The sequence below is a fragment of the Alosa sapidissima genome, chromosome 24 (genome assembly GCF_018492685.1).
Source record: "Alosa sapidissima isolate fAloSap1 chromosome 24, fAloSap1.pri, whole genome shotgun sequence".
In the NCBI taxonomy this organism is placed as follows: domain Eukaryota; kingdom Metazoa; phylum Chordata; class Actinopteri; order Clupeiformes; family Clupeidae; genus Alosa; species Alosa sapidissima.
In genome coordinates this window covers 23,509,963-23,531,161 of record NC_055980.1, presented here as the reverse complement: position 1 = coordinate 23,531,161, position 21,199 = coordinate 23,509,963, and the positions used below count along the sequence as shown (strand labels likewise).

General features: G+C 51.0%; 1 protein-coding gene across 1 annotated transcript in view; it reads left to right on the top strand.

Annotated features, from left to right (window-relative positions):
- Positions 1 to 21,199, top strand: part of jmjd1cb (jumonji domain containing 1Cb) — a 71,788-nt gene that overhangs the window by 30,327 nt on the left and 20,262 nt on the right. Inside the window, exons 7-15 of the mRNA XM_042081772.1 lie at positions 717 to 1,026; positions 3,213 to 5,518; positions 6,965 to 7,137; positions 8,334 to 10,660; positions 12,680 to 12,881; positions 14,185 to 14,399; positions 16,530 to 16,694; positions 18,103 to 18,180; positions 20,403 to 20,533. Of these exons, the coding sequence (XP_041937706.1) occupies positions 717 to 1,026; positions 3,213 to 5,518; positions 6,965 to 7,137; positions 8,334 to 10,660; positions 12,680 to 12,881; positions 14,185 to 14,399; positions 16,530 to 16,694; positions 18,103 to 18,180; positions 20,403 to 20,533 (5,907 nt within the window). The remainder of the gene's footprint in view (positions 1 to 716; positions 1,027 to 3,212; positions 5,519 to 6,964; positions 7,138 to 8,333; positions 10,661 to 12,679; positions 12,882 to 14,184; positions 14,400 to 16,529; positions 16,695 to 18,102; positions 18,181 to 20,402; positions 20,534 to 21,199) is intronic.

Below are 21,199 nucleotides of genomic sequence, written 5' to 3'. Positions count from 1 at the left end.
GTTAGCATCCCAGTTGGTCACCACGATCTTTGAAAATGGCGTCTGAAATGTAGCTTACTCTCTTCCGATCATACAGTATTTTCATAAACAAGCCAATTAAGTGCCACATTACTGGTTTACACATAAGTATGTTGTCTGTGTAGATTGGTGGAGGAACTGCCAATTTCCTGCTTGGAGGATCAGCCAATCCACATGGACAACATAATTTGTGGCCATCCATAATGTCGTCTTTGTGAAAATGTGGCCAGACTTCAAGACATGTTGGATGCCATTTTCAAAGATGGCAGCAGGCCACTGAGTATATTTTTGGCTAAATTAGCTAACCTAAATAGAAAGCTTAAAACAGTAAAATAATTGCAACAGCTCAGGTAGCATGATCAATGGAGACCCATAGGCACTTTTTTCCATAGCATAGTGTTTTGCATGCATATTTTTTCAGGGTATGTTTGTAGACCAGCTACTGGGGGTGTCATTTTTTCCCCTTTTATTTTATAATGGTGGATTTCGGATTGGTGTTTGAAGCAATCGTAGACAGTCATAAGTCAGACATGACTTTCATACGCACATTCACTCACATTTCCTGGTCGTGTCTTATGAGAGGTTGACCGAGGTCGTTTCTCTTGCTCTTTCTCTCTCCTTCCTGCGTTATCTTTCGCTTTTATCTCTCTGTCTACCTATCTGTCTCTCTATCCATCAATCCACTCCTGTTTCTGTAGGGTCACTATACAAGAGCCCAGGCTAACAGCCCTAGACCAGTAATGAACTCGTCTAGCTCCACCCCCAAGCAGGCTGGCCAATCCCAGCAGCAGCAGCTATCCCAGCAGGCCCAGCAGCAGCAGCAGCCAACTCATCAGCACCAGCAGCAGCAGCAGCAGCAGCAGCAACAACAACAACAACAACCGCAGTCGTCGCCGGGGCAACAGCGAGGCTCGCGCTCTTCGCGGCGCAAGGGCTCCGACAGCAGCGTCCCCGACGACGACAGCAGCAAGGTCAAAGAGGAGAAGCCCGACGTCACTACACGAGGAGGTACTGTACGAGTGAACATCACCCCGGGCCTATGGGATACTCATCAACCTTTACAGATCTACAGAATTTATCAAACTATATGATAAAATGCAAAAACGTAATATATCAACCCATTATGAACTGTTGTTTTGACTATGGTGCTTCACTGTAATTTCACATTAGTGCGGCATTAGTAGCCAGATGAATGAGATCAAAAACTTAATATATCAACCCATTTTGAACTGTTGTTTTGACTTGTGATGTTTCACTGTAATTTCACATTAGTGCGGTGTTAGTAGCCAGGTGAATCAGAGCCAGGTGAGGTAGCCAGGTGAATGAGATCACTATGGTCCATACAGCGACACGTCTTTTCAAAATACTGGTAACATTCTTTATTTCGTTTGAATCAGAGAATTCCGTTTTAAGCAGCTCCATTATGTAATGTAGCACTAAACATCGAACCAGTCTCGGACCTCGGCTCTTAAATGTGTTTAAGTGAATTAGCCCTTGGTAATAAAATTGAAACCAGAGCTGTTGGTCAGTCGGCTCTGGCTGAAATTCTTTATGGACGCCCTCGCTGTCTGTCAAAGAGCCCTGACTGAGACCGGACGTGCTTAGAAATGGAGACATTTTAAGTGAGCATAAATTGAAACGGGCGGCCATTTGTCACTTGTCCAAAGCAGCACTCACAACGCAATCAGCGTTTAATGGTGGTGGTGGCTGGGGGGTAGGGGGTTGGTGGGAGGCGGGTGCGTTAGAGAATGACATCATGGTCTTGGTTAGGAGCACTTAAGACCCTGCCTCTCTCCCCCTCGGGTGCTACTAAAAACCATTAACTTCTCCGCAGTCCTTCTGTACAACGTGTTCGCTATTTCCACGCTTTAACTCACCGTTGGATTTACGGGCACTGAATGGAGAACGGCGTCCTTTTTTATTCTCAATGTTTGACATATCTATTTAAGGTCCGCTCTCTACTTATGGCCTGTGCCACTTCAGTTTAAACCTCTAACCCTGGTTAAAACCCTAACCCTAAGTCCTGGAACGGCCACATGGGTAACACAGCAGGCTGTAATTACATGGATGTGTTCGTTTTCTTTCTGCCTGTGGTTTAGACATGGTTGAAGAAAAACATACGCTCTGACTATAAGCCTGTGAAGTAAAATAAAACCCAATTTGCATCAGGGATTTCTTTAAAAACATTTTTCTTTTCTGCATGCGCATACCTTTTCCACACAGAGAAGCTTTTGTTGGCAAAAAAGAGGGTTTTTTTTGTAACCACAAAGGAATTTTCACTGCAGAGTTGACAGTCAGACTAACCTTTAAGAGGTATTCTGTGGAGTTGTCATTGTACCCTGAGCCCAAGCTATTTTGTAAAGGAATGATTCCTCTTTTTGCACGGTCCCATAATTCTTTCCTCTCCTCCTCTTTCCTCCTCTTTCCTCTCCTCCTCTCCTCTTTCCTCTCCTCCTCTTTCCTCTCCTCCTCTTTCCTCTCCTCTTTCCTCTTCTCCTCTTTCCTCTCCTCCTCTTTCCTCTCCTCCTCTTACCTCCTCTCCTCTTTCCTCTCCTCCTCTTTCCTCTCCTCTTTCCTCTCCTCCTCTTCCTCTCCTCCTCTTTCCTCTCCTCCTCTTCCTCTCCTCCTCTTACCTCCTCTCCTCCTCTTTCCTCTCCTCTTTCCTCTCCTCCCCTCCTCTTTCCTCTCCTCTTTCCTCTCCTCCTCTTCCTCTCCTCTTTCCTCTCCTCCTCTTTCCTTTCCTCTTTCCTCTCCTCTTTCCTCTCCTCCTCTTTCCTTTCCTCTTTCCTCTCCTCTTTCCTCTCCTCCTCTTCCTCTCCTCCTCTTTCCTCTCCTCCTCTTCCTCTCCTCCTCTTACCTCCTCTCCTCCTCTTTCCTCTCCTCTTTCCTCTCCTCCTCTTCCTCTCCTCCTCTTTCCTCTCCTCTTTCCTCTCCTCCTCTTACCTCCTCTCCTCTTTCCTCTCCTCCTCTTTCCTTTCCTCTTTCCTCTCCTCTTTCCTCTCCTCCTCTTTCCTCTCTCCTCCTCTTTCCTTTCCTCTTTCCTCTCCTCTTTCCTCTCTCTCCTCTTTCCTCTCCTCCTCTTTCCTCTCTCCTCCTCTTTCCTCTCCTCCTCTTTCCTCTCCTCTTTCCTCTTCTCCTCTTTCCTCTCCTCCTCTTTCCTCTCCTCCTCTTTCCTCTCCTCCTCTTCCTCTCAGACTTCACGTCCAAGAGCAAGAGCAAGCAGACGGCCAGCCGGAGGCGTAAGGTTGAGGAGGACGGGAAGAAAAGCAGCGCGCTGAAGCGTCTGAAGACCGAAACCTCGGACCAGTCGGAGAGCAGCGACTCGGAGAACTCGCAGAGGAGAGGCCGAGCCTCGGCCGACTCCTCCTCCTCTTCCTCCTCCTCGTCCTCTTCGTCCTCGGAGCCCAGCTCGGAGAACGAGCTGAGGGGGAAGGGCGTTAAAGAGGAGCTGCTGTCTCCGGCCGAACAGCGGTCCTCCAGGACTCAGGAGGAGGATCGGGATCGGGAGCAGCGGGAACGGGAACATCGGGAGAGGGAGCGCGAGCGAGAGCAGGCTCTGATCGGTCGCCTGTCGCCGTGGGACAGTCTCCGACCGGAGGAGAAGAGCAGCAAAGCGGCGGCGGTCGCCGTGGAGACCCTGCAGCTGGCCGAGGGCGAGCGGGAGCGGGAGCGACGGGACGAGAGGAGGTCGCCGCGGTCGCCACGGCCGCCGCATCCCAGTGCTCCCACCCCCGTCACCACGGAAACACAAGGCGGCGGCGGCGGCGGCGGTGGCGGCAGCAGTGGCGGCTGCATTGTGGACATGAGGAGTGCGGTGAGGAGCCCGGCCAAGGAGCACTACAGCCTGACGGTTCCGACCCCTCCGCGCACGCAGACGGCCAAGCAGCCGGCACTGTGCGTCATCGACATCACGGAGGACGCCAGCACGCACCCCAGCTCGCGGGAGAGCTCGGAGGCCGTGTCGGCTTTGCTCGCGTCCCAGAAGGCCGAGCGGTACACACCCGAGCCCAGACACTTGGTGCTAACCCCCACGCCTCAGGACCTCAGGAAAGGGGAGAACGAGCAACAGCAGCATCAACAGCATCAACAGCAGCATCAACAGCAGCATCAGCAGCAGCAGCAGCATCAGCAACAGCAGCAGCATCAGCAACAGCAGCAGCATCAGCAACAGCAACACCACCACCACCACCACCATCACCCCCACCACCATTTGCACCACATGCACCAGCCACAAGTGGTACGTGGCCAGGGTGCAAAGCTGGAGTTCAGCCACCTAGAGGTCATCCAGCCCTTGACCGCTAAGAGCGAGTCGGCAGCAGCGCTTGCCGAGCGGGAGAAGATTCCGGCACAGCAGTACGCCGCCATCGTGCCGTCGTGCATCAAGAGCGCCGCCATCGCCGAGGAGACGCGTCGGCCGCAGAGGCCGAGCCCCTCGCCGGACGCCACCAAGCCGCCTCCGCCACAGCCGCAGCCCCAGGGCCGCCTGCACGGCAACCCCAACAACCCCTCGCCAGAGCTCCACAAGCCCCTCCATCACCACGCGCCGCACCACGCTAGCCTCTCCCTGGACGCGCTGCCGGCCAAGTCCAAGTCCCACGCCATCGCCATGCTGGAGTCGTCCAAGCCGCGGCCCAACACGTCTCCGGAGGTGTCCAAACACAAAGCGCAGAGACACCCGGACGCCCCGACCCACAACAGCTTCCCGCCCTCGCCCTCCTCCTCCGCTGCCCGCGGCGTCTGCAAGAGGGAGCCCTCGCCCTCCTCCTCCGCTGCCCGCGGCGTCTGCAAGAGGGAGCCCTCGCCCTCCTCCTCCGCTGCCCGCGGCGTCTGCAAGAGGGAGCCCTCGCCCTCCTCCTCCGCTGCCCGTGGCGTCTGCAAGAGGGAGCCCTCGCCCTCCCCGGCGCCTCTGCGCTCCAGCTTCAAGCCGGTGCAGGGCCGCTGCGAGCTCACCAAGAGCCCGCTGATCATCGACAAAAACGAGCACTTCACGGTCTACCGCGACCCGGCGTTGGTCCGGCCCGAATCGGAGCCCTCGGCCGCCGCCGCCGCCGCCGCCAACCACGTAGCGTACCTGCACTCGCACCTGCACCAGCTCCACGGCTCGTCCCACGCCACCTGCCTCACGCCCGGCTCGCATCACGCCTCCCACCTGCTCCCGCAGTCCTCCGTGAACCCGCACGCCCCTCCCCCTCCCCACGCTCCGCCCCCGCACCACTCCATGCACCACCAGCACCTGCTGGCCGGCGTGCTGCCCTCCTCGATGTTGGGGGGCCACTCGCGGGTGGACTCGGCGGGGCTCGGACAGCACCTGGCGTTGGCTGCGGCGGCCGCGCATCACCACCCTCACCAGCAGCAGCAGTTCCTGCCGCCGCAGCACCAGGGACCCGGCGGGGCTCCCTACAACCTCTACCCCATCATCTGGCCGTACCCCAACGGCGGCCCCCATTCCTACCCGCCAGGCCTCGGACTGCCCGTCAGCTCGGACAGCAGTCTGCGGAGGGTAGGTCCCGTCCGCTGTGTCTCTCCACCCCTTCCCAAGTGTTCAATGTAAATGTGTTCAATGTAAAGGGAAAATCCGGCCATTTTTAACCCCAAATTGTTTTCTTACGGTCACCCAGTGTTTTTTGGGGGGGTTAAAAATGGCCGGATTTTCCCCTTTAATTGATTTGAACTGAATTGGATGTAATCGGCTTTAGTGCATTTCATCAGAACGGGTCTGTTTGCTTTTAGGCACTTACAGAGCTGTCATGTTAGGCTAGGCTACAATCAGAAAGGCTACAGTCAAGTTGATTTACGACATCAGTTAGGTCCAGTGGAACTATTAATTTAATATCTGATTGGACGAACGGCATTCTGTGAGGGGCGATATCCCAGGGCATTCCCACTCGGACACTTTACCGCTAGTAGTACCACTCCACATATCGCATTGAACATTCCATTCATTCACAGCAAGAGAGCAGCGATTTCGTAACGTCACATTTGGCAGTTATTGAGTGAGCAAATGGAATTAATAAATAGAGTGTTCAGATCAACGTAACATGAGCTCGGACTGCAGCCTGAGGAGGGTAGATATTTAGTCCACCATTCCATTTGAAATGGATTAGATGTAATCGGTTTTAGTATAGTGTATTTGACCAGAAAGGGTCAAATTTGTCTTTTAGACACTCACCGAGCTGTCGTGTTAGGCTACAATCCTGTCATGCATCTATATGTAGTTTATCCTACCTCTAGTGTTAAGGTCTTTACTAAATATGGATGTGCTATCCTACATGCATGTTGTGTGCCTTTCTCTGTGTCTATGTCTGTGTCTGTGTCGGTGTACTGCGTGTATACAAAGATTTAGTCAGCATCCGCACCGGGCAGGGAAAAAGAACAGTGAGGAAAAAGAACCCCAAGGAACTTGCATAGGCAAAGGAGTGGTGTAGAAGTGAAAGCGTTCATGTGAAGAAGTCAAAAGAAAAGGCCTCATGTTGATGAGAGAGAGAGAAAGAGAGAGAGAGAAAAACAAACTAAGAGAGGCATTTAATAATAATAAATAATAATATATAATATAATAATAATAATAATATTAATAATAATAATAATAAATGTTGCATAATAATAAATGTTGCATGTTCCAAATTTGGCATGAGAATCCCTTGTTTGAAAGCTGTACCACTGTATTGACACAAGCAGTCAAGTTAATGAAAGAGAACGGAAAACATTGGGAAGGTGAGGAAAAGTGTTTGTGTGTGTGCTGCATGGTTGGACCTTGGCCTTTTCTTACACTTGTACCATTTGTGAGTATGCCTGTGCAACCATGTGTGCTTGCGTGTGTGTGTGTGTGTGTGTGTGTGTGTATATCTATCTATTTATATGCATACATATATATATATATGTGTGTGTGTGTGTGTGTGTGTGTGTACATCGATCTATTTATATGTTTGTGTGTTTGTTTGTGAAACAGAACACGCCGAGCCCCTGGCTCCACCAGCACACCCCGGTGTCGTCGGCTGACGGCCTCGGTCTCCTGAGCCACGTCCCGGGCAGACCGGCCAGCGCCGACCCCCACCGCCCCATCAGGATCGGCTCCCACGCCAGCCCTCCACTCTGCAAAAGCGCAGGAGAGCACCACAAAGAGTGAGTGTGACCACAACCGAATGTCTAGACGTTAGGCGTGTCCAAACAAACGTACAGAAACGTGCGCACATCCAAAAGTAGGTGCTGGATGAAAAAAGTGATATCGTAAAAAATAGGAAGGAATATCCGCACACAAGCTCCATTAGGGGTGTCCAGGAATGTTGGAACATGAACGTTCTAAAGAATGTCTGGGCTCATTGAATTGGAATTGCTTGTGTTTATGTGCATCATCCATGGCCCTGCCATACTAACGTTTGCTGCTAGTTGTTATTTTTGTGTTTCTGTGTGTGTGTGTGTGTGTGTGTGTGTGTGTGTGTGTGTGTTTTCTGTTCTTTTGAGTGTATGTGTCTAAAGAACAGACTCTGTTCTTTAATAGCGACTCTATTCACATGTACTCAGTATGCATATGTGTATGTCTCAATGCTTGTGTGTGTGTCTGTGTGTGTGTGTGTGTGTGTGTGCTATTGCATGCCTCTGTGTGTGTTAATGAGTGATTGCATACCTCTGTGTGTGAGTGTGACTGCCTGTGTTTGTGTGTGTGTGTTTTGTGTAAGCACGCGTCTCCCCTGCTGTTGCTTAAAATACCTTGTGACCTCGAGGTGGAACAAACGGCATGTGACGGGAGCACTATACAACCATTCAGCTCCCTGCTCCGCATGAAACCGCTCTATTATCACACCCCCACCAGAGCCTACCACTCGCCTCGTTCCCTCTGCCACGGCCAGCCAAGGGGAGGCTGGACTCGAACAATCCTTCCCCAGCACAGTTACCTAACGCTGGGGGGAAAAGTACACACTGTTTCCCAGATCTGAAAGCATGGCCACTTTTTCTTTGAGGAGTTGTTTCAGCTGGAGTGTCATTAGGGCTTTTGTTATGTAATGTGTAATTCGTCTGCGTTTACCAAAATAATCTGGCTTGTGTGTGCATCTTGCACAAAGTGTACAAGTATGCTCTCGTGGGCACACACACACACACACACACACACACACACACACACACACACACACACACACACACACACACACTTACTTGTAGCTTGCACTCATGTAGAGTATCACTAATAGCATCAGAAGTAACTGCAATCATGCCCCATTGAAAATAGGAAAATTAAGTTTGTTTTATCGTGCAGGAAATACATGTTTAATAGCCATCTCATGATGTTTTGATGTTTGACTTGTTAAAATGTTGTCTCACAGGGAACTGGAGAAGAAGGCCTTTGCTGACCACATGGGTAGCCTAGCAGCGGCCCACCTGAAACAGGAGCCAGATCGCAGCCGCACGCCGACGGGAAAGGAGCTCCACCGTGGCTACCTGGACCCTCCGTCTAAAACGCCCCGTCTGGTTCCGCCGCCGGACGCTTCGGAACGCGCCAGCAAGTACAAGGAGGAGAACCGGCGCATCCTGCAGGAGAGCCGCGAGGTGGCGCCCTTCACTGCCAAGCTCCGGCCCTCCGAGTCCGAGCGCGAGCCGTACCCCCGCATGCCCCAACCCCTCCCCAGCTCCGCAGCGGCACCCCCTACAGGCGTCCCCAAATCCCACGCCCCGTCAGCCCCCATCGAGCGCGACTCGTCGGAGCATCGCCAGCCCTCTGCTTCGGAGCTCTACAAGTTCAAGCCGCAGAGTAACTACTTCACCACTTTGTCCAACAGCGTGGTGAACGAGCCGCCTCGCCTCTATCCCTCCAAAGAGCCGAACTCCCCTTGTCACTCGTTCTTTGACAAGGTCGTGGGACCCCCCACGTCCTCCCAGAGCCCCCTGTCCCTCGGGTACAGCAGCAGCGGCGTGACGGGGGCAGGGGGAAGCAACAGTGGGGGGGGCTCGAAGTCCCTCTCAAAGCCCCCGCCTCTTATCAAGCACCAACCAGAAGGTGAGGGTCTGGTGGGCAAGATCACGGAGCAGCTGTCTCAGCAGGCCGCCATGCACCCCATGAGCAGCCCTCAAGGCAGGGAGCCTCGTCGGAGCCCCGCGCTTTCGCCCCCTGGAGCCCCTCAGCTCCGCATGCCGGCGTTGCACCGCGCGCCGATTTTCAACCCCCCGACCCAGCAGACTCTCGACCGCAAGGAGGTGGCGAACTACGGGCGCCTCTCCCCACCCACGCTCACCCCCATTCAGCCAGTCAGCGTGGCCGGCAAACTTCCGGAACAGCAGAAGCCGCCCACGCTGCTGCCCGAGCTGAGGGAGGTGAAGAGCGGGACGGAGCTGGCCGGGGCGGAGCCCTGGCGCGTCGGAGACGTCACTGGACACGAGAGAGGCGCGTGGCCCGGCGAGAGGAGCCGGACCAAGCCTCAGGGCGCCACTGCGTCTGTTATCGTGCGGCCATCCACCTGCATCAAGTACGATGGGGGCTCGTCTGGGATTAAGGCCTTGGCCAGGGAGAATGAAATGGGGAAGCCGTTCATGGGCAAGTCTCAGGCAGACGGGGTGAAGTCGGCTGAGACTAGGGACACTGGAAGAGTCATTCTTCCCAACACCAACCTGGAGGACGCCTGCGCACAGTACAAGAAGAGCATGATGCGGACGACACAGTCTGCCGTTCCCAGCCCCGTGGTGGCGTTAGTCAACTCTGTGTGCAATAGCCGAACTGAAGTGACCACTTCCACCTTTAGCGTCTTGAGCCGCGGTGGCTCAGACCTCTGTTTCCCCGCTAGCACGAATGCTAACATTAACGCTAATGCTAACGCTAACACCAGCAGCAGGACTGATAGCTCCACGCCCAAACTGTGGCCTCTTGCTGGGAGTGAGGTTCAGGAGGGTGGGGGCTCCAGGACCACTTCCCCCAACACGCTCCCCTCCTCCGGCACAGCGTCCCCAGCGCAGCAGGCGTACCCCGGGAACTTCATCCACCTGAAGAAGCACAAGGCAGCGCTAGCCGCGGCGCAGTCGAGGGGTTTGGGGACCCCCGAAAATGAGCGACCCCCGCTCGGCCCCTCGCCTGGCGCCCCGACACAGGATGCCAGTGCGGCTGCATCAGCAGCACAGCCACCCGTAAACAACGTGGCGGGCAAAGGTGCTCCCATGCCCAACGGGCAATCGACGCCACCCCCCATTCAGCCGAACTACCACAAGCTGAAGAAGGCGTGGCTGACGCGGCATTCGGAGGAGGACCGAAACACCAACCCGCCCGAGAAGCCTGGCAGCTCCTCGTCGGCGGCGTCCACCCCGACCTCCGAGATCATCAAGCCCTGCACTGTGAACTTGATCGCGTCCACTTCCTCTGGGGAGAACGACTCTGGTAAGGAGGGCAAAGCCAGCTCCGAGGACGGCAACAGCCAAAAGTCCAGTCCTGAGGATCGGCGGACGCGACGCGGCTCCAAGCGGGCCTACGAGTCGGGCTCGGAGAGCGGCGACGACTCGGACGCCAGCGAGGGAACCAAAATGGAGCAGCGCGCCAAGCGGCAGCCCAAGCCCACCTACAAGAAGAAACAGAACGATATGCAGCGTCGCAAGGAGGACGACGACAACAAACCCAACGGAATATTCCGGAGCGCCCGGGAGAAGACCAAACTCAAGTTGGCCAGCAGCAGTGAGTCCCCTCTTACTTTTTCTTACTTTTTCTTTCTTTCTTTCTTTCTTTTTTCTAAACTCAATTTTCTCCCGTCTTGGCTTCTCATGTTTCCCTTGGTACATTTTTGCGAATAATATGTCAAAAATCTGTCAGCAGCCGTGCTCCAAGTCACATCCTACATCATGTCGATGTAACCAATTGCAGATCGTTTTTCTGGAATGTTTATATTTCTCTGGCACCCTGGATATGAGATGCTTAAAGTGCTGCTTATTGAGTCTGTAAGGGGAAGGGTTGGGGGGGGGGGGGGGGTCTATGAGAGGCGGCACTGTATAGAGAGAATATTGAGCACATCTGGACTGCAGCTGCTAGGAAAACATTGGGGGTTGAAGTGTGTGTGACTGTGTGTGTGTGTATATTGGTGGGGTGGGGTTGGGGGGGGGGCTGCCGTCCTGGAAGGCAGTTACTGGGGAATATTCACGTTTCTGCAAAAGACATGTTAAGTGCTTTCTTTCTCCTTTCTTTCTTTTTTCCCTCTGTATCTCACACACTCTTTTCTCGTTGGAAACCTCCAAAGCTTTTAGCACGCCGTTTGCATTACCGACCCGCAGAGGAGAGAAAGCCCTTTGTAACTGAATCGGTGTTCTAATGTGCTCGGTCACTCCAAATTGTCAATTTTCATAACTGAAGTCATAATAGTGGGCTGGAAGATTGCTAGCTTGCGGTTTAGATGTAGAGTTGTGTGTGTGTGTTTAGATGGAGGGTTGTGTGTGTGTGTGTGTTTAGATGGAGGGTTGTGTGTGTGTGTGTGTGTGTTTAGATAGAGGGTTGGGGGTGTGTGTGTGTGTGTGTGTGTGTTTAGATGGAGGGTTGGGGGTGTGTGTGTGTGTGTTTAGATGGAGGGTTGGGTGTGTGTGTGTGTTTAGATGGAGGGTTGTGTGTGTGTGTGTGTGTGTGTGTTTAGAAGGAGGGTTGGGGGTGGGTTGCTGGGGGGTGAGCGTTAAGGCAGTCGGTGAGTTGAGCGTTTAGATTGCTCACAGACTGCGCACTGGAGGAGCACATAGACTCCCCATCTGCCTGCTATTTTTCAGACGGTGTATGATTTCAAATGCACGTTTTCACATGCATATGTAACCCAATAAGTGCAAAGTGTGTGTGTGTGTGTGTGTGGTGTGTGTTTTATTCATTTATTTTAATATTGCAAGAAAGTGAAAAAGTTGCCGTAGCTGTCACACTTCTCTCCCCAGATGGTAACACACACACACATGCGCACACACACACACACACACATGCACACACACACACACATACACATACATGCACACACGCACACATGTGCACACATACACACGCGAACACATGTGCACACGTGCACACACACACACACACACACATGCACACACACACACACACACACACATACATGCACACACGCACCCATGTGCACACACACACACACACACACACACACACACACACGGCATAGGAAATGAAGTGTGGAGTTTTAATTAAATTCCTGCTCATTTGCAGATGAGGAGCTGAGGTGTTGAGGCAGTGAATGAAGTGTCGGTTACTCACAGTGCAATGTATTTTCAAACGGATATCCTTAATTTATGTGTGTATCGTGTGTGAATATGTTTTAATGTAGCGCCACTGCTACAGAGAGGTGCTAACTGCGTAGTTGTAAATTCAAGGGGAGCATGGAATATACAGTTAAGCCTGTAGTTATTCATATCCATTCCAACATTTCATTCAATATCATTTCTAATTTCACCAACAATACAAAGAGATTTTTCATTCATCTTTAGTTGCATCTGCCAAATGTTGGGGGGGGGGGGGGGGGTACACATATTTCTTTATACATCAATAAGCCGAAATGTGAACAGAAATATTAATCTGCGTGTGTGTGTGTGCGTGTGTGTGCGTGCGTGTGTGTGTGTGCGTGTGTGTGCGTGTGTGTGTGCGCGTGTGTGTATGCGCGTGTGTGTATGCGCGTGTGTGTATGCGCGTGTGTGTATGCGCGTGTGTGTCTCTGTGCAGACGGCATTCCCCGCTCCGTGCTGAAGGACTGGCGTAAGGTGAAGAAGCTGAAGCAGACGGGCGAGTCGTTCCTGCAGGACGACTCGTGCTCGGAGATCGGGCCCAACCTGCAGAAGTGCCGCGAGTGCCGCGTGGTGCGCAGCAAGAAGGGGGAGGAGCCGGCACACTCGCCTGTCTTCTGCCGCTTCTACTACTTCCGCCGGTGAGCGCTCCCATACCACCACCACAACAACAACAACAACAACAACAACAACAACAACAACAACAACAACAACAACAACTTGCATTCATATGGCGCTTTTCAAGACACCTAAAGCGTTTCACAGTGAAGGTTCACTAACCAGCACCAATGTGTAGCACCCACCTCTCATTCTGTTCTGCGCCAGAACTTTGCTCCGGTTCTGTTCTGATCTGTTCTGTTGAGTTCTAAGGGGCTTTATGGAGCAACAGTAGCATCAGTGCTTACATGTATTATGCGGTTCTTCAGAATGCTGCAGAAAGTTCCGTTTACGTGAATGGGGAGGTCCGTCACTGCGTGATAAAGGACTAGCCCGGGTTCAGTACCCAAACGGTACCTAAACTAACCCGTCTCCAGGGGTTCAGATAAAAGTATCTCTCTTTACTTTCAACTGTCCGTTCAGTTGTGTGTACAGTCACACACAGGTGACTCATGCATACTAGAAGATGCGAGTTCAAATGTCTAAAATGTACAAAATGAATGTCAAAGATTCTCTATTCTGGAACGCTAGTGGAAATGAAAAAAAATGCAAACCAGTGAAAAGTGTTGTGTGTTGTTGCCCCTAATATTTGCCCCGTTTTGCTTAAAAGAATATTACAATATTTTAATGTATGTATATACTCTATACTGTATTTTTTTTTTTTTTTCCCTTTTAAAAGATCATTTTTGAGTGTGTGGGATTCTGCGGCCTCGCTTGCTCATATTTAATCCTGTAATAGGAGGCAGAGTCAGACTAAATCTGCCCCAAAGAGGATTTCCTTGGTTTTAATCTTGCCTGGTGTCAAGCCCACACAGGCCCCTACCGAGACACCTTGCTGCCATCGGCCCAGATTAGCACGGGTCACAGAGTGGATATCGCCCGTCTGTTTCATCATTATGCCATCTCATTTTGTTCTGTTGAAGATATATACATGTATATCTGTAAGGGAACCTTTCAGTAATACCAGCCCCTGATTAAGCCCTGTGCATGCTCTGTTCCCTGATTTAATGTGGTGTCCTATGCAAAATCCAAGCTCACAGTAATGGATAGTTACCTGAGATCACTCCTCTCCCTCTTTATGCGTGTCTGGCTGTGATGTGTGAAAACATTTACAGATTTACATAGAAATGTGTGGATATATGAAGAAAGAAAGAGAGAGAGAGAGGGGGGGGGGGGTATAGAGAAGGGATTTTTTGAGTGTATACAGTATATATGTCACGTTTGTCTTTTTTGATGTGGTAACTGCACATGCTCACAGCTACGTGTGCGTTTCTGTTCCACCCCTAGGCTCTCGTACAGCAAGAACGGTGTGATCCGCATCGATGGGTTCTCGTCCCCGGACCAGTACGACGAGGAAGCGTTGAGCCTGTGGGCTCCCGACATGTACGAGGAGAACGAGCTGGACCTGGACACCTCCAAGTACATCCTCAGCTACATCGGGGACAAGTTCTGCCAGCTCGTTCTGACGGAGAACACGGCTGCCGGCTGGATCAAAAAAGATGGTACGACTCAACACTAGTCTGCACACATTACTTCTAGGATTGTAACAATTCATTGATTAGTTGTCAACTATTAATTCAATCGGTTAATCAGTTTGTGTCCATTTTTAAGGAAAATACCTAAATTGCAGCACTTTAATATTTTCAACTTATTTAATCTTCTATGACCGTAAACAATATATCTTTGGTATGTGAACGAAACTAGGCATTTGAGGAGAATAAACAGATTTGAACAGATCAAGGCAAGAAAGAGATAAAAAAAAAATGTAACTTAAAGAAAGTTAACATTCATAGAATAAAATAAAAACATAGAAGGAAAACATGAAAAAATAACAATGTTTGTAGCAGCTGTGTGTTGATCCCCTTCCACTAGTCAGATGTATAAGTATAAGGGATATTAAGAGTCTATATAAGTGAAAGACGTTCAGTGCGAGAGTTGTATTAGCTGTGATGCTAATGCCAAAACCAGTCCCGACTGCTAACTCTACTGCTATTAAGGTAACAATAATCTGTCCTGCCCATCCCTTTACATGATACTGATGCCGCCTCTGCTGTTAAGGAGTAGATCATCCATGCCGCTCACGTTGGCTTTCACAGATTGCATATGTCCTTGCGTTCATGTTCTCCTGAGTTGAGCTTTCTTACAATGCTGCTTTGCAACTCGCCCTTGCTTCCTTACAGGAAGTACTGAGATAGGAGGATGCTGATGCTATATGCTGCACTCACAGAAAAATAGCAGTGCACACAGTGTATTGTAGTGTTGTGTTACAACTTCTGTATACAGCACAGTAGTGCCCACACTTGGTATATCGTGGTATTGCGCTAGCTGGTCTACATGCTAACATCAGTGGATATCTGGACACAGAGCAAAGGCGTTTTTGATATTACATCTTTACATTATGTTGCTAATCCTAGGTCATTCTTGGTCATTTTTTAAACTACAAAAACTCTGCATAGCATCTTGAAGCAATGTTTAGAGTTTCTTGACAGATTAGTTTATGTTTAGTTGTTTGCATCAGTTGTCGGGTCCTGGTTTTTGCTAAGCTGTAACGGCTGCCCCGGTAACAGAACAGAAACACTATAACAAAACCTGAAATGAATAGAAGGAGAGGATGGAGAGAGGGATGGAGAGAGGGATGGAGAGAGGGATGGAGAGAGTGTTGAAAAGAGAGGATGGAGAGAGAGGGATGGAGAGAGGGTTGAAAAGAGAGGGATGGAGAGAGGGATGGAGAGAGGGATGGAGAGAGGGATGGAGAGAGAGGGATGGAGAGAGGGTTGAAAAGAGAGGATGGAGAGAGGGTTGAAAAGAGAGGGATGGAGAGAGGGATGGAGAGAGGGTTGAAAAGAGAGGATGGAGAGAGGGATGGAGAGAGGGTTGAAAAGAGAGGGATGGAGAGAGAGGGATGGAGAGAGGGTTGAAAAGAGAGGATGGAGAGAGGGTTGAAAAGAGAGGATGGAGAGAGGGATGGAGAGAGGGTTGAAAAGAGAGGATGGAGAGAGGGATGGAGAGAGGGTTGAAAAGAGAGGATGGAGAGAGGGATGGAGAGAGGGATGGAGAGAGAGGGATGGAGAGAGAGGGATGGAGAGAGGGTTGAAAAGAGAGGATGGAGAGAGGGTTGAAAAGAGAGGATGGAGAGAGGGATGGAGAGAGGGTTGAAAAGAGAGGGATGGAGAGAGGGATGGAGAGAGGGTTGAAAAGAGAGGGATGGAGAGAGAGGGATGGAGAGAGGGTTGAAAGAGGATGGTATGGGAGAGATGAAGGAGGAGAGAGAGAGAGAGAGAGAGAGATGGAACTTGATGATGCTGCCGCTGTCGTCCCCTGCGGAGCAGGTGTGTGTGTGTGTGTGTGTGTGTGTGTGTGTGTGTGTGTGTGTGGCGGGTGAGCTGAGGTGAGACCTTATATTTATCTCTCTCTCCCTCTCTCTCTCTCTCTTTCTCTCTCCCCCCCTCTCCCTCCCTCCCCTCTCCCTCTCCCTCTTTCTCTCCCTCCCTCCCTCTCCCTCTCCCTCTTTCTCTCTCACCCCACCCTCTCTCTCTCTCCCTCTCTTTCTCCCCCCCCCCCTCCCTCTCTCTCTCCCCTCTCTCTCTCTCTCTCTCTCTCTCTCTCTCCATCTGTCTGTCTCTGGTTTATAGCTAAGATCGCGTGGAAGCGGGCGGTGCGTGGTGTGAGGGAGATGTGTGACGCCTGCGAGGCCACGCTCTTCAACATCCACTGGGTCTGCCAGAAGTGCGGCTTCGTCGTCTGCCTGGACTGCTACAAGGCTAAGGAGAGGAAGAGCTCCAAAGGTCAGTCACTATCACTCACTCGCACATCCTGTGACCCTTCACCTCCGCCGTAACCACTGTTAGACACGGGCAGTCACATGTGTCCTGACCACTCTTTATCTCTTCGATGAAAGTCTGGTGACTCAGAAGGTAGAGGAGTTGTTCAGTAATCGGAAGGCTGCTGGGTTTGAGACCATCTTTTCCTGACCCTCAAAGTGTCCTTGAGCAAGACACTGAACGCCAAACTCCTCCGGGTTGGCACCCCTTGCATGGTGTGGTGTGTGTGGATGTGTGTGTGGATGTGTGGTGTGGATGTGAGGCATTTCCTCTCCCCCTCTCTCTGTACCATCATGTGGGTAGCGTGTCCTTCTGTCTCGGTCATTCCCCCCTTTCAGAGTGTCGGGCCTTTTCTCCAATCCTGTCATTCACCAACACCTGTTCTCTTACTCTCCTCTTCTCTTCACCTTCCTTGACCTATACCACCCCCTCCTCCATCTCTTCCTTCCTTTCCTTCTGTAATCCCTCTGTTTTTTCCTGACACAAGCGCCCTGCCCACAGCAGCAGTGGACATCCCACTGCTCACTCACCTTGACCGTGCCGTGCCACTTCTCTTTCTTTCTCCTCCTCTCTCTCTCTCTCTCTCTCTATTCCCCTTTGTCTCCCTCCTCTCTCTCTCCCTCTCTCTCTCTCTCTCTCTCTCCCCTCCCCCCTCTCTCTCCCCTCTTTCTTTCCCTTTCTTCTTCCTCTCTCTGTTCTCTCTCCACTTACTCTCCTCCCTCCCTCCCTCTCTCAGAGGGTGTGTGTGTGTGTGTGTGTGTGTGTGTGTGTGTGTGGAGACGCCCCCGCTGTGTGTTGTGTGAGGGGCCCATGAGGGGTCCAGTACTCTGGCGCTGGGCTGATTATATGGCTAAGTGCTGCTCTGCCGCGGAAGGCTCATTAGAACTTGTTCACACACACAAAACACACACCGCCTCCTGTTTTTACCTCGCTCATCTCAGCCTTCTGTGTGTGTGTGTGTGTGTGTGGTGTGTGTGTGTGTGGAAGGACTGCCATTGGGTTGTTGGCTAGGCTATGTATAATTCTAATCTTTTGTACAGCAAATTCTTTCAATTGTGTGTGTGTGTGTGTGTGTGTCAGCTGGGGTCTCAGAACTGAGAAAGGCAGTAGCGTAGTAGTGTTCCGTCTCATCCATAATTATAGATTTTTATTGTGAATTAATTTGATTGTGAATTTAATTGTGTGTGTGTGTGTGTGTTTCAGACAGACACACACACACTGCAAGCCCGTAGAGGTGCTTTAGGTGCTTCACCTAAAGAAAGAGGGTCTGTGTGTTCACATGGGCCCATTGAGTGTAATTTAACACATCCCCCATGTTGCCCCCCCCCCCCCCCCCCCCCCCCCCCCCCCCTCTCCTTCTGTCTCTTGCAGACAAAGAGCTCTAATGCCTGGCTGAAGTGTGTTAAGGGGCAACCTCACGACCACAAGCACCTGATGCCAACACAGATCATCCCTGGAACGGGTAAGAGTTAAACACATATACGCACACACACATGCGCGCACGCACACACACGCACACACACGCACACACACACCACACACACGCACCCACAACACACACACACACACACACACACACACACACACACACACACACACACACACACACACACACACACACACACACACTCACACTCACTCACTCACTCACTCACTCACTCACATACTCACTCACATATTATGTGAAACTGTAATATGTGAGTGTAGAATGTGTGTGTAACAAGAGTGTGTGAGAGAGGAGAAAGGATGGAGATTTACTGGAATGGTATGTGACAGATTTTAAGGGGATATTGTGAGTGTGTGTATCAGTGCCTATCTACACTGATTGCTGAGATTATCAGCTTGGAGCAGTGAATGTAAAACACAATATAGAATAATACAGCATACACACACACAGTACACACAGAGACACACACACACTCACACTCCACTCCCTCTAACACCCCAGAATGCCTGAAGGGTGGGGAAGTCCCCTTGGTATGGTCTGTAGGGAATAGATGGCGTTATGGGATGGGAGAGTGGGGACATGAACAAACCAACAACAAGCACAATCCCTTTTGTCAAGTGCCACCCCAGGATAAATGTGCCGGACCATTGATCACAGTCAACTCGAACACACACACACACACACCTTTCATTTGATTCGATTCAGCTCTTTCCCTTTACTCAGCCATCCTCTTACTTTAGAAAACAAACAAACACACACACACACACACACACATTCAGTCATTCTCCCCTTTTCTCTCAACCCTGAGGACTTCACGCCATCCTCTCCAGCTACACACACACACACACACGCGCAGCCGCGCGCACACACACACCCATCTGTAGCAAAAGAAAGCCCCCCTCTCTACAGTGCGTGTCCTTTGAGAGGCCTAACAAAGCCGTGCTATGTTTTCCTGAGCTTGCTCGAGCTCGTGCCATCGTGTCGGCCATGTTGGATTTACCCTCCATGTGTGAGCGAGAGGGCACTTTCAGAAGGAATAAAAAAGCATGTGTGTTTACTCCTCTGTCAACCCAGTCACCACACACACACACACACACACACACACACACACACACACACACACACAACATCACACACACACACACACACACACACACTCACTCCTGCTGCTGTTCTCTTTCTCTTTCTCCTGTTTTCTCCAGGGTTCCCACGGGTCATGGAATTTCTGCAATATCATGACATTTTTTATAAAGTCTATTCCAGACATGGAAAGTCAGGGGATTTTATCATATTTGGGGCAAAGTCATGGAATATCTGAAATTTTTTTTGTAGCAGTTTTAAAATGTACTTGCTAAAAATACATGAATATAAATATACAGTAATTTCCACACAGAATTGGTGTATTTTCTGCCTGGTTATTAGCTTTACTGATTGTGTGAGTGGTTGTGGTTAGCCCAACTTTGCTTAATAAATTGGCCATTTATTCAACTTCCACTCTCAAAAAAAAGTAAAAGATTCTTGAACACTACGCGGCTGCTCAGAAATCTTTGGGTACCAGTAGTATATTGTACCGTTCATATAGGTCATTGGGAAATAAAAAAATTTGTCAGGGAAAAGTCTTGGGAATTTTACATTTGACTTAGAGTGGGAAACCCTGTTGTCTGTCTTCTTTCTTTCTCATGTGAACATTGACCTCTCTATTATCCGTCTGTCTGTCTCTCTTCCTCACAATATTCTTCTCAAATGGCGGCTACTTGTCTATTTTTAATACTCAGTGGTATGTTTGGTGTGTTTAAAAGTCATATTCCTCTCTCTCTCATTTCAATTTAATGTTGCTTTATTAGCAGGATTGTTGATTGTTGCTTATTAAGAACAATAGAATATTACATTAACTCTTTCTCTCATTCTTTCTCCCTCTCTCTCCTCTCTCCCACTCTCTCCCTCTCTCTCTCCCTCCTCTCCTCCCTCTCTCTTCCCCCTCCCTCTCTCTCTCCCACTCTCTCTCTTCTCTCTCTCTCTCTCTCTCTCTCCTCTCTCTCTCCCTCTCTCTCTCCTCCTCACTTCCCCCCCTCTCTCTCTCTCCCACTCTCTCTCCTCTCCCACTCTCTCCCTCACTTCCCCCTCCCTCACTCTCCTCTCCTCTCTCTCTCTCTCTCTCTCTCTCTCTCTCTCTCTCTCTCTCCCTTCTCTCTCTCCTCTCTCTCTCTCTCTCTCTCTCTCTCTCCCCTCCCCCTCAGTTCTGACAGAGCTGGTGAATGCCATGCACACCCTGAGGGAGAAGTATGGTATCCGTGCTCACTGTGTCTGCGCCGCTAGCAAGCAGACAGCCCTGTTGGGCAAGCTGCCCTCCACCAACGGAGTCTCCCAGGTATGGTACCCATCACTGCTGTGAACTACAGACACACACACACACACACACACACACACACACACACACACAGACAGATACACACACAGACAGACAGGCAGACACACAGAGACTCGGTCCTCGGTCTCACGCACGCACGCACACACGCACGCACACACGCATACACACACACACACACATACACGCGCACACACGCACACATGTGGTGTGTGGTATGTGTGTGTGTGTTCAACAACGGGTACCTGTGCTCGAACCTCAGGTGCTGCAGAACGTGCTCAACCACAGCAACAAGATCTCGCTGTGTAAGCCCGAGGGCCCGCCCACAAACGCCACGCCCCAAGCCGGAGACCAATGGTGGCGGAGCAGGAAGCCCGGCCAGCGACACGGGCAGCGACCCCAAACTCACCCCACCAGAGTCCCAGTCCCCACTGCACTTCCTGGCCGACCCTGGCCGAGCAGAAGTCCCGCGAGGAGAAGAAAGGTGAGAGAAACACACGCACGCACTCCCGCACGCACGCACGCACACACGCACACACGCAAACACACACCACACACACACACACCACACACACACACACACACACACACACACGCACACACACAGAAGCACACACAATGTAAACACATGCACACACACACGCATACATTATAAGAGGCCAAGGCTAT